The sequence below is a fragment of the Vigna angularis genome, chromosome 8 (genome assembly GCF_016808095.1).
Source record: "Vigna angularis cultivar LongXiaoDou No.4 chromosome 8, ASM1680809v1, whole genome shotgun sequence".
Taxonomy (NCBI): domain Eukaryota; kingdom Viridiplantae; phylum Streptophyta; class Magnoliopsida; order Fabales; family Fabaceae; genus Vigna; species Vigna angularis.
The window spans coordinates 28658610-28671872 of NC_068977.1; the positions used below are offsets into that span (position 1 = coordinate 28658610).

General features: G+C 34.3%; 1 protein-coding gene across 2 annotated transcripts in view; it reads right to left on the reverse strand.

Annotated features, from left to right (window-relative positions):
* Window positions 1-1870, reverse strand: part of LOC108343914 (remorin) — a 41442-nt gene extending 39572 nt beyond the window's left edge. The window contains exons 1-4 of one of the 2 annotated variants that reach the window (XM_017582359.2): window positions 1431-1844; window positions 432-482; window positions 249-336; window positions 16-97 (exon numbers count right to left, since the gene is read on the reverse strand). In XM_017582359.2, coding sequence (XP_017437848.1) covers window positions 16-97; window positions 249-336; window positions 432-482; window positions 1431-1599 — 390 coding nt within the window. In that variant the 5' untranslated portion in view covers window positions 1600-1844. Of the gene's footprint in view, window positions 1-15; window positions 98-248; window positions 337-431; window positions 483-1430 lie in introns of both variants that reach the window. The other variant, XM_052867712.1, reaches the window with a different exon arrangement.
* Between the last annotated feature and the right edge of the window lie 11393 nt (window positions 1871-13263).

Genomic DNA, 13263 nt, shown 5'->3' on the forward strand with positions numbered 1-13263 from the left:
GAAATCAATTCTCACTTCTTTTTTCTTTAGTTCTGCCTCCACTGAAGCTTTCTTGCTGTTTTCCCATGCCGAAATGGCTGAAAGATTTTTATGTGCCCTGCTCAATAATTTCACTTAGATTATTAGTATATCCTAGACTTTGTTAACCTCAAATATACCTGTCATTTATGTTCTAATTGATTATTGCTTACCATGAAGTTAAATCAAAACACTATTAAATATGAAGCAAAAGGGATGCAGATTCTTACTTGTTTTCAGCTTTTGATTTTTCACTTTCTTCCCATGCCTTGATCAGTGATAACCTCTTCTCAGTTGCAACTCTTGCAAGCACCGCATCTGAAGAGAAATGAAGATGATGACATAATATGTAATGTCAGAAATCAAAAGGGTACACAAAGGGAAATTAAATGTCATAATGTCACATGACAAACCTCTGTTTACAGAGCCCTCACTAGGTTTCTCTTCAGCAACTTCTTGAGTCTCTGCCAATATATCCAAATTAACAATAATAAACATAACAACAACAAAAGGGGACAAAAAAAGTTATGACAAGAAAACTATTGTAGTGGTTTGCCTCAAACATTGAAGGCTGGATAGCCTTTGAAATGCTTGTAATTGAGTGATAATGGTTTGATAAATTTATGCCAAATTAAGATGTATAAGACATAGATTCAAAGCAGGACCACTCTTTCACTTGCTAAAGAAATGGAAAAAAGGCAGAGCAATACGAGAACATTGTTTTGAATAAAACCACAACAAGAAAGTTCCAGCAAAAGGGAATATGATAAAATACCAGAAAACGGAATCAAGTACAGGTAACAGCAAACGACCAAACAATCCAACATCAGAATTTTTTTCTCTTAAAAGGGGTTAGGAATATTAATATAAAAACATATTCAGATATTAAAACCGTTTCTCACTGATTGTATATAACTATTTTAAGTGAATTATAACGAAAACAAGTATATTGTTACCAGAAGCATATATATATATATATATATATATATATTTAATCAAGTACAAAAGTAGTGAGCAACCTTGTAATTTAGAAATATATTCAGAAGAAACAGTGAATGAAAAAAAAAAATAACTTATTTCCTCAAGCAAATACAGAACAGAATCATTTCTTTCTCTCAAGATAAACAATTAAAGCACCCTTTGGAATAAACAAAACATAGCTCCTCAAAGAATTGGTTAACCTAGTGGATTAAAACCAAACAAGAAGATAAACAAAGCAAACAAAAATATGCAGAGATTCCATGAACACAGATTTCAATTTTTTTTTCTGCAATCAGTTTTCTACCAACCAAATACAACTAACCCCAACTTCCAGAACATGATAACATAACAAGAATCAACATAGCAGTATCTTAGTCTCAACCAAACCAAAACATGACAACATAAGAAGAATCAACATAAGAAAATCTTACTCTCAACCAAGACAAGAGCCTTGGACTCATCAGGCACTGGAATCACAGATTTCTCCACAGCCACATCCTTTGGAGCCTCGGGAACAGGCTCAGGCTCAGCTGGAGCCTGTGAAGGAGCAGCTGGTGCTGCTGTCTCTGACTCTGCTGCTTGAGGTTGCTGTTCTGTCATTCTTTTCCTCAGAAACTCAGAATTCTGTGCACACAGAAATGGTAAACAGAAACAGGTGCAACTACACTTTCCCTTATTTAGGAAAAATCAACACTTAATGGAGAGAGAGAGAGAGAAATTGAGAAGGGTGTTGATTGGTTGAGATATTATAGTTGGAGGAAGGTAACTGCTTAACTCTAAGTTCCAAAAGCTTAGCTGGGAATTAGGTACATGTGGCCTCACCATGCGTTGGCACAGTAACAGATATGAGAGACCATTGTGGACGATGAAAGCAACATATCCTAACAATTATGCAACCAAAGTGAATTAGGATAAACCAAACAAAATGTTCAATGACCATTCTCCACCTGTTCTTCGTGGGTCCCTTCATTAATTATCTCTTCTCCATTCCATTAATGCCATCATTTTTTTCTCCAACACTTTCCATTCATAAATTTAGGGAGTGGGAATTTTCATGGTGGGAATTTGGTAAAGTTTTTTTTTCTTAGGTTCGATTTTTTTCAATGTTTTCACCTCACAATTACTAGTATTGTTTTATGTATTTATTTAATTGATTGCTGAAACCATGGCTTCTACCTTTTTGTTGTTGTATGTTTGCTTGGAATTAAATCAATAACCTCTTATAAATCCTTTGTAAATGTTTTGGCAACAAGGTGTTTTTATATATATTAGTATATATATATATATATATATATATATATATATATATATATATATATATATATCAACTCTAAATCATTTGAAAAAAAACAATGGTTAAATGATATATATATATTTTTATGAATATTGAATTATATGAGTAGTAACAAACTCTATTGCTTAGTAAAATGATTTAGCATTCAAATATTAGTAATGACACTTTTATTATTACTTTCAATAATTTATATCAATGCTATAAGTTAAAATAACTTTTCTTTCATTTTCTGACATGTCAGCAGGTTTGATTTACACTTCACACAATAATTTTCTATTTTATTTTATTATTTTAATAATAAGTCATATTACAGAACTATTTCCAAAAAGATATTACTAAAATGGAATCGATTTAAATTGTTCAATTTAACCATTGAAAAAACATTACCAAACATATCTCCATATTCAGCCTACTTCCACCGCTATAACTACTAAGTTCTATTTTTTATCATCCACTTAATTGAAATTTATTATGAAGTTCTGTCAAATTAGAACAACTTCCTCCTATTAGGAAAATATTCATTGATTTTTGAATTATTTGATAATTTTTATTTTATTTTTTGTGTTAGGAAAAGTGATCTTTAATTCAATAGCCATGAATTGTGGTTACTCTATGAGTGGTCGACAGTTCACGCCATAATTGACAAAGAAATTAGTGATAAATACAATAAAGTAAACCAACATTATTAGGTCATCACTCCTTAATTAATCCATTGATTGATGATAACAAAACAATAATTTATTGGTGTTATCTTATTGATCAAGGTTACCCCACATTTAAACACATAACGTGCTATAGCATCCATAAAAGTCGCCGTTTTTATTACCTTGCTCAAAGGGAAATTTTCATCTAAAAAAATTGAAGTTATTGAAGATTCTTTTTCATATCGTGTACACAAGGGAATATTTTGTGTGCCCACCTTGTAAAAACTAGAAGTGAAATTCATGATGGCTTCCCAAAAAACAATGTCATTAATGATCTATCACAATCAATCTCAATCGACTAAGTTGGTTTCTTGCTCAACTTGTGTAAATATCATTAAAGCTTTTAACATTTTAGATTTCAATGTTGCTATGATTTGGAGTTCAAATCTAGCTTGGATATGGTAGGTTTTAAGGATGAACTTCCTTTTGATTTATTGCAATTAACTTCATGGTGTTTGTTTCAACGTATTATTTTGAAAAATCCTTTTATTTTAGTTATTTAAAGGACAAATAAGTTTTGATTAATTGAGAATTATAATATTTTTATTTTGATATCTATTTCTTTTTCATGTTGATATTTAATATTTGTTTCGACCTTCAATTTATTAAAATCATTACGATTAATTATTGTATATCCGTTTAAAGTTTGAAATTTTTGTTATAATTTTGCTTTTAAAGACAATTCAAAAGGTTATAAAATAAAAATATATTTAAATTATTTTTAGTCTTAATGTCTAAAGGATATGTGATTATTTGAATGGATCAATATTAATTTTTTTTACAAAAATAGTTAGTTTTAAAAAAATATCTTACTATTTTTGATAATTCAAAAGTATATTAAACTTGTTATAATAATGATTAAATAAATCAATTGGTTGAATCTTTTCCATAAATGGTAGCCGCTTTAAAAGAATAATCTAGCTATTCTATGCTATTGCACACGCTAAGTGAAAAATAAATAAAAAAATTAACTATGATGTGACAATTATAAATTAATTGTATCTCATCAACCAATTTTATTGCCTCAAATCTTATGATGAATGAATTGTTATATGGTAGTAATAATACAAATTAATGACATTATTACTTGATGTAATGAATACGAAGACAATAAAAGCACTTTTTTCTTTCTTTCTAAGGTCATCTCTCTTTTTTTTCACGTTTTCTCATTAAAGATACATGGACGGTTTGAGAAGGAACACACCAACCACTACCTGCTAGGAACATAGAAATATAATTCTTCTACGGAAAAATTATCATCATTTTCTATAACTTCTCAGAGAATAAACAATCACTTATTCTTGTTATAAAAAAATTTCTTCATGTCCGTTATTATCATTATTTATAATAAATGTTTGTCTGAAATTAATAATTAAATATTAGAACATGTAAAAATATTTTTTTATATAATTTTTAGAAAAAACTTTCTTTGATTTTTTTCAGAAACACTTATAAGCAAGACTTTCAATTAAATAAATCAAGTAAAGTTATTTTCGGGCTTATAAAAAAAAGTAAAGTTCTCTTTTCATTAGTCTCCTCTCAAATTAGCACATCATATGTGGAAATAAGTTGGTATGGTTTTAATTTTACACACATTGTTTTTATCAGAATTTGGCATTATGTAGACGAGCTTTTTTTTTTCTAATTCAACTGTGTTAAGATTTAAAGGATGAAATTGTGTCTCAGATTAAATAGAAATAAACAAGTTAAATAGTATATCCAAAAAAAAAATCACAAATTTACTTTCATATTTTCTTAGAGATTTTTGTATAATTTCTTTCGCCAACTTGCTTCAGCTTTTAGTCCACTTCTTTTTTATGATATTATTTTATTATTGGTGTATCATTTTCAAATTGGAGTAGAAGTTAAAAGTAGTTTTCTTCTTGTTACAATCTCTTATAAAATCATGAAAACAAAGTTTATTTGTGGACAAAAAATGTACTTCTAAACCACAAAAACAAAGAAAGTGATAAGTTTACAGAAGGAAGAAAAAATGAGAAAAAAAATGAAGAAAGTGAACAAGGTGGATGGAGCAAACAAGAAACAAAAATGTAAAATTGACCATGAAATTTGTCACTATACCCTCTTGCCTTTTTCATACTGTTTCAGTGAGACAAAAAAGAAATGTCTGCTTATTCTATGATTCCAACCCTTTGTTGGTATTATGAAGTGCACATGCAATGTTTCATGAGAATCTTGTTTGGACTAGAATTTTGGAGATGGTAAGATTCATTTTGGGCCATTCACAATGGGAAGATGAGATAAGTACCACTTTCAAGTGCAATTTTTAAGCCACCAAAACTAGAACATATCACCAGTTGGAAAAAGGAAAAAGAAAGAAACAATAGTTCCATCAAGGAAAATTGTATATTTTGGGAGTTTGGTAAGTGTATGTGTTTTCCCTCATGATTTTCAGAAATATGTGTTTTTGGAAAAATGTGGAAAATAATTTAACTCTTAACGAAGCCTATTATCATTAGCATTTGCACTAATTGATATATCTTTTGTACTTTTACTTCACCGATGCTTTCTGGTAACTTTTTATCTCAAATATTGAAATTATTAAACTCGTGGACATTGTTCATATTTCTCTGTCATATCTACATGATTAATTACTTTCATATTTATCAAAAACACAACCTTTTTTAGTTGTCCCTTTACTAGTAAAGAAGAAGGAGTAAAATGAAATTCCTAAATTGTTTTGATATATAAAATGAGTTTCTCTCTGTTATTATGTTATTTATTAAAGTTTTATATCGAGTAATATAAATAAATAAAAATTATAAATAAAAAGGTTATATGAAAAGATTTGTAATTTTTATAAAAAGAGTTGTATAAAAATTTATAATTTTTGAAGAACAAATTAGGAGAATTTGAAGTTTTGCTAATTATAAGTTACATATTAAACCAAAATTTATTTTTGTTCTTGTGTTGTGTGGGTGCTTATTTTTTAGAAGAGTTTTTTTTTATTGTGTGATTTTAACTGGTTTCATAAAAATATATATAAGAAAATACAAGCTCTTGCACTTTGAATTTTTATTTATGATAATATAACTATATTTAAAAGAAATTCTTCAGGCTCTTTAGTGGTACATTTGACATTTTCATGTTCCGCAGTTTGCAGCAAAACCTAAACTATCTCAATTCTTGAAAGAGTAAAGAAAATAAAAAACCTTTTATTTGTGATTTAAGAAAATGAAAGATGAAGAATGAATGAATGTTGCTTCCACTTGTCACTTGATATCCTTCAAAGCAAAACTACTCTTCAAAGCAAGTTAGAAGAGCAAGCTTATGAATAAATATAAAAATATATAAGTAATGATTAGAACATGTAACAAGATGTTCAGTGCAAGCACAGCTCAAGTAGCAAATTAAATTGAAGGAAGGAACACACATAAGGGCAACTATATATATAACAAAAGAATAATTGAAGTTTGAACTTTTAAGACACTCCCTTTTAGCAAAAAATGGTTGTGCTGGCATGGACAACTTCACCGCTATAAAAGCAAACATTTGGCAGACATGTGTGCAAACCTTAATTGATGTTTGGTTCCTAATGATTTGTTGCTATGTTTTTATAAGATAAAAATATTAAATGGATAAAAGTGGAAAACGATTGGAAAGTAGAAGCAAGTAAGATAAAACTATAAGAAAACACATCTTACATAAAATTTACTTATTATCTAAAAAGATAAAGGTCGGAATGTCTCATTTGAACTCACACTACATTATGGTGATGACTGTTACTCCCTGCACCCCATCAAATTTCAAATATTTTCTTGTACCTTATCATTTCGGATTTTATTTTTCAGAACGCATTAAATCATTTTCGGAAAACCATAAAACACTCACCCACTTATGATCCTTGTAAGACTCATGAAAAATATTTATAATAGTAAATTTTAGCATTTTATTAGTAATAATAATTTTAATGGATAGAAAAAAATGTAAATTTTGGATATAAAATTATAGTAATTCTAGAATGAGAGCTTCAAAATTTTGATAACTTATTTAGAATTTTTTTAGAAAATTGAATAGTAAAAAGTGAATAGTGAATAGTAAAAAGTGAATAGTAAAAAAAAATTTAATTTCTTAGCATGGAAGAAATTAGGATTCCTTAGCATGGATGGAATTAGGTTCAGATTTAATCAAGTTGCTAATTAAAATATTATTTTTAAATAATATTAAAATAATTAATGAATAGTAAATTTTTTTACCTATAAATAGCCATGGGAGGGAAGGGCATTTTGCACCAAGAAAAGAGGAATCAAGTGAGAGCTTGAGAAATAGAGAAGAAAGAGTTAGGGAGAAATTTTTAGTTGAAAGAAGAGTGGAGGTTCTGAAGAGTTTTTGGGGAACAACTTCTAGTAGGAAAATAATTCTGGAGAAGAGGTAAGGGGAGCTAACCTTTCTATGCTTTTATAATATGATTTAGTATTGTTTTTATTACTATTCATGTCTTGAAATTCTGTGTGAATAGTGTTAATGCTTACTGTATATCTATCTATGTTGAATTTCGGTGTTAATATTATATGTTGCTATTTTGAATCTGTAAATAAGAAATTTGTTAAAAACTAGTTGAGGAACACTTTGGCTAAGGAAAGACTTGGTACTTAAGTTGTCCATTGTGACGCACCTCTCTTTCCTGGAAGTCTACTCGATATGTTTTTAACTTAAATCCTATTGAACAGATTATGTACTGTTAATTTATTTTGTGATATATTCAGTTTGTATAATTTCTAAAATGATTGGATTTTATTGCATTTGAATTATGCATCTGAACATGGTTGTGAACTATAATGATGTGATTTATGTGGAAAGTATGTGAATGCATGAGATATGTTGGATTCACTGTGATAATATGATAGTATCTATTATTCATGTCTTGGGTTAAGTTTCAAAGTGATAGTATGGTTCATATACGTAATTCCATGATCCTCAAGGAGAGGATACATGGTGGTGATTTGGGGTGTATAGAATGATTGCATGGTAGCTCAGTTTTGGGGGTCATCCTGAAACTCCAATGGTCTTTCTTCTCATGTAGAGAGGATTGAACCATGTGGTGAGGAGTAGCAGGAGGTCCTAGTCTTGGGTGCTTCCATATGATCCAAGGTGAGTGATGACGGATTAACCTCGTGACTGTGGTCGGGCGGTAGTGCCCAAGTTTCATAAGGCGGTAGTGCCGGGCGGTAGTGCCCAAGTTTCAAAAAGCCACCACGAGTGCAAGACCCGCCATAGCTCGGTAATCATTCTAGTCCGGACGAGTCGGGGTATAAAGTAACAAGTCTTGTGATGTCATTTTATCATGTGTATCAAAGTAATAGATGAGTATGTATGATGAGATTGTTGTATGATGGTATGAGTATGTCTGACATAATTATTATATGAGGTTTGCATGCATGTTTTATAAATGATTGGTTGCATGTTAGCTTACCCTACTTGTTTGTGTTTGGGTATGTGCGGTGATCGTATAATTCGTTATACGGGAGTAGCTGGCAAGGAGGATACGTTGGAAACAGTACTTGATGGGGAAGACAATGCTGCAGCTTAGATTCGCTAGCTTTTATTAGTTAGCTTTGATGAACTTTTGTACGTTTAAAGCTTTAAATTCTATGTAATTTCTAGGGAGAAACCCTAATACTCTAAGTTTTCAATTCCATGCTATTCTAAGGATGATTGTAATCCTTAAATTACTCTTGACTGCTTTCCTATATTAATAAATGATGACGTCTTTATTATATATGCTTTCAATATATATTTTGGGATGTCACATTAATGGTATCAGAGCAGTTTCTGTCCTTAGGAAATCCTGTAAGGTATGTGTGTGCCTTGCTTATGCTTGTGTACTCTTAATCATGTTCAAGTTAGGGTTCTTGTGTGTTTGAGTAAGACTGAGGGTCTTTCCTTTCTGTGTGAACAAAAGATGGCACCTTGGCTTCCTCCTCCTCCCCCACAGGTCGATCCGGCTGACTCTAACCAGATGTTAAATGCGGTGCTTCAGGCACTGCAACAACAAAATGCTGCATTGGTTCAGCAGAACACCATTGCCTTACAAAATCTGGAATCTGCTAGGGTAGCTGCTGAGAATGCAAGAGTGTCATCTGAGAACACTCAAAGGCAGTTCATGGAAGTGTTGACTAATGGCAGGACCACTCCAAGTGCTTCTTCTTTCGCTATTCATGTCCAAGAGTGGAGTCTGGAAAGCTTTCTCCAACATCATCCAGCCCGATTCACTGGAAAATGTAGCCCTGACGAAGCTGATCATTGGTTTAGGGACATGGAAAGAATCTATGAGGCTAAGGGGTGTCCTGATGAGAGGAAACTAGCCTACACCCAGTATCTATTGACCGGGGAAGTTGGCCACTGGTGGAGCAGCATGAGGATGATATTGGAAAGGAGTGAGACTCCTATTACTTGGGAGCTGTTTAGGGTCAAGTTCTACACTGAGTACTTCCCTGACAGTGTCAGATTTGCCAAAGAAGTAGAATTTCTGGAGCTGATACAGGGCAACAAAACAATATCAGAATATGCTGATCGTTTCAAACATCTGCTCCGCTTCAACACTATGGCGGTAGATGAAGAGTGGCAATGCAGGAAATTTGAGAACGGCTTGAGAGGTGATATCAAGCTACTTGTGAAGGGGTTACGCATCAGAGAGTTTTCTGCTCTGGTGGAGATGGCTCGTGACATGGAGAAGACTAAGAAGGAATCAGAGGGACCTCAGAGACAACAGAGCCAACCACTAAGGGTTGGTGGACCTATGATATCCAGGGGAGGCTCCAATTCTAGGAGTACCCCTTTCTCTAGACCTACTTCCTCTGGATCCAAGGGTTCTTTCTCTCAGTTATCGAGGCAATCCAGCTTTGCCACTCCCGTGAGATGCTTCAAGTGTGGTGGACCACACCTCCAGGTTGTGTGCCCTCAGCTAGAAGGGTATAGGAAGTGTAACATATGCAGACAAGAGGGACATTATGCCAAAGATTGTCCTACTACTATGAGGACAGGACCACAACCACGCCAGACTGGAAGATTTATCCAAGGGGATGGTAACCGACCACAAGCAGTAGGGAGAGTCTACGCATTGACTGGAGCTGAGGCAGCCAGTGCAGGTAATTTGATTGTTAGCAGTTGTTTGTTATTTGGAGCTTCGTGTGTGACATTGTTTGACTCGGGGGCGACACATTCCTTTGTGTCGAAGGCTTGTGTGGAGAGGCTTAGTTTAGTTGTCAGAGAGCTTCCATGCGATCTAGTGGTGTCTACACCAGCAGCTGGGTTAGTTAAGACATCTAATGTGTGTCCTTGTTGATGGTTCGGCAAGCGTACCGAATCGTTCAAGTAATAAAACCGGTAAGACCGGATATCGTTTCCCAAGAGACTCGTGTCCTCGACAATCGTATAATATCTAACTAATTTAGACTAAAGAATGATTCCATGTTTTTGGGGTTTTCATGCAATTAAACTAAAGATAAAACATAAAGGGTAAAAGTGATCTTTGATAATGCAAACACTTAGGAAATGAAAGATTAGAAATGATATGGAATGGTATTGTTGGGGGATGATTTCACCTACTTCACTCTTATGTATAGAAAATCACTTCCTCTTCATTAATTGGCCAATGTCAATCTTTTAATTTACTCAAACCCAATCCCTTGGTAGAGAGAGCCTAGACTTACTTCTTAAACTCCAATCCCTTGGAAAACCTAACAAGTTCATCCGCTTTAAGAATTGAGATTCAAGACAACCAAAGGTCCTAGTTCTATCCCTAGATACAATTTCCTTTAGGTGTTTAATCCAAGTCCAGATTTACTCAACATTTCCCAATATCAAGCAAACCCTAAAATCATGATATGGTTGAATCAATCATACAAGCTTTAAGCAAAAGAATTAAACACTAACAATCAATCAAAGAGGCATATAATCATTCAAAACAACTGTAATTTACATAAGAGATCCGTGGTTACATCAATCCCCAACAAGAATGAAACTAGCTCTCCATGAATGGAGAGCTTGATCTTACAACAATGGTGGAAATGGAAGAATGAGGAAGACCCAAAGATGAAGAAGGGCTGTTCCCACAGCTCCTAGCTCGCCTCTGGACACTCCAATTGAGAGATTTCGTGTCTGGGATGCCAAAGATATCAACCCCTTCGCGTTCCAGAACTAAATAAGCCGTTTCTGCCACATCAGCAAAAGTCGCGCCCGGCGGCTCGACAGACAGGCGCCCAGCGCGACCTCGGTCAGCATTGTCACGCCCGGCGTGACTCTCTGCAACAACCTTGGTTCTTCATCTTTTCAGCTCATCTTCTCTCTTTTCTTGGGTTTTGGCAATGTTCTTTGGTGAGTAGCTTCTCCCAGCTTCTTTGAATGGGGATTAGCCATCAAATGGGCTAATTACAACGTATAATGTAATCACTTACAAATAACAAGAAATTGAGTTAAATAAGACTAAAAGTAAAGGAAGAGTTGACGATTTCCATCAATTTGATGTTGGATATTGAAGTAAAATTGGTCATTATCAGTCCTATATGTCCTATCGAGGTCGAGGGACGCAGGTTCAAAGTGAACCTTATTTGTCTACCTCTGCAAGGGCTAGAGGTAATTCAAGGAATGGATTGGTTAGCCGCCAATCGTATTCTCTTAGACTGCGGTGAGAAAAAGCTAATATTTCCCGATGAAGGTGAAAACCTGTCGTTATCACTCGGTATGTTGAGGCAAGACATCTTTGAGGGCGCTAGCTGTTTCTTAATCTTGTTCCATATGGATGGGACTTTTGATTTAAACTCTTCAGCGCATGAGAACCAGAGTGTAGACCTTCTGGTTGTGAATGACTTCATGGATGTCTTTCCTGAAGAAGTTCCTGGTTTACCACCTCCGCGGGAAGTAGAGTTCTCTATTGATCTGGTCTCAGGAGCAGGGCCAGTATCTATAGCCCCTTATCGGATGGCTCCAGCCGAGTTGACTGAGTTGAAGAAGCAGATTGAAGAGCTGTTAGAGAAACAGTTTATCCGGCCGAGTGCTTCAACGTGGGGTGCGCCGGTGTTGCTAGTAAAGAAGAAGGATGGTAGCTCAAGGTTGTGCGTTGACTATCGGCAGCTGAATAGGTTGACGATCAAGAATAAGTATCCGTTGCCGAGAATAGATGATTTGATGGATCAACTACACGGAGCTATTGTATTTTCTAAAATCGATCTAAGGTCGGGCTACCATCAGATTTTGGTAAAAGCCGATGATGTACAGAAGACGGCTTTCAGATCTAGATATGGCCACTATGAGTATGTGGTCATGCCTTTTGGTGTGACTAATGCTCCAGCCATATTTATGGATTACATGAATAGGATCTTCAGACCGTTCTTAGATAAATTCGTAGTTGTCTTCATAGACGACATACTAGTTTACTCTAAGACTCGGGAAGAACACGAAGATCACCTTAGAACAGTGCTTGGGGTATTGAGAGAAAGAAAACTTTATGCCAAGCTATCTAAGTGTGAGTTTTGGATGGAAGAAGTTCCTTTTCTGGGGCATGTCATTTTAGCTAGTGGAATCGCTGTGGATCCAGCTAAGGTACAAGTTGTACTTTAGTGGGAAAAGCCAAAGACTGTTACTGAAGTAAGGAGTTTTGTGGGTTTGGCGGGCTATTATCGCCGTTTTATCAAAAAATTTGCCAGAATAGTAACGTCGTTGACGCAATTGACCAGAAAAGATAAGCCTTTTGTTTGGACTCACAAGTGTGCAGTCAGCTTTCAAGAACTAAAGCAAAAGTTGACTAGCGCTCCAGTTTTGGTTATCCCTGACACAAGTAAATCTTTTGAGGTTTTGTGTGATGCCTCTCATCAGGGATTAGGGTGTGTGCTGATGCAGGAGAAGAGGGTAGTGGCGTATGCGTCAAGACAACTCAAGGTTCATGAGAAGAATTACCCCACTCATGACTTGGAATTGGCGGCGGTTGTATTTGCTTTGAAGATTTGGAGGCACTACCTGTATGGTGCACAATTTCGGGTTTTCAATGATCATAAGAGCTTGAAATACCTCTTTGATCAGAAGGAGCTTAATATGAGGCAAAGAAGATGGATGGAATTCCTTAAAGATTTTGATTTTGATCTCCTCTATCACCCTGGAAAAGCTAATGTGGTGGCAAATGCATTGAGTAGGAAGTCAGTGCACATTTCAGCCTTAATGGTAAGAGAGTTGGGCCTGGTAGAAAGCTTCAGAGATTTGAGGTTGCAGGTAGAATTTGAAGCTGACAGCATTAGATGCAGTAATTTGGTG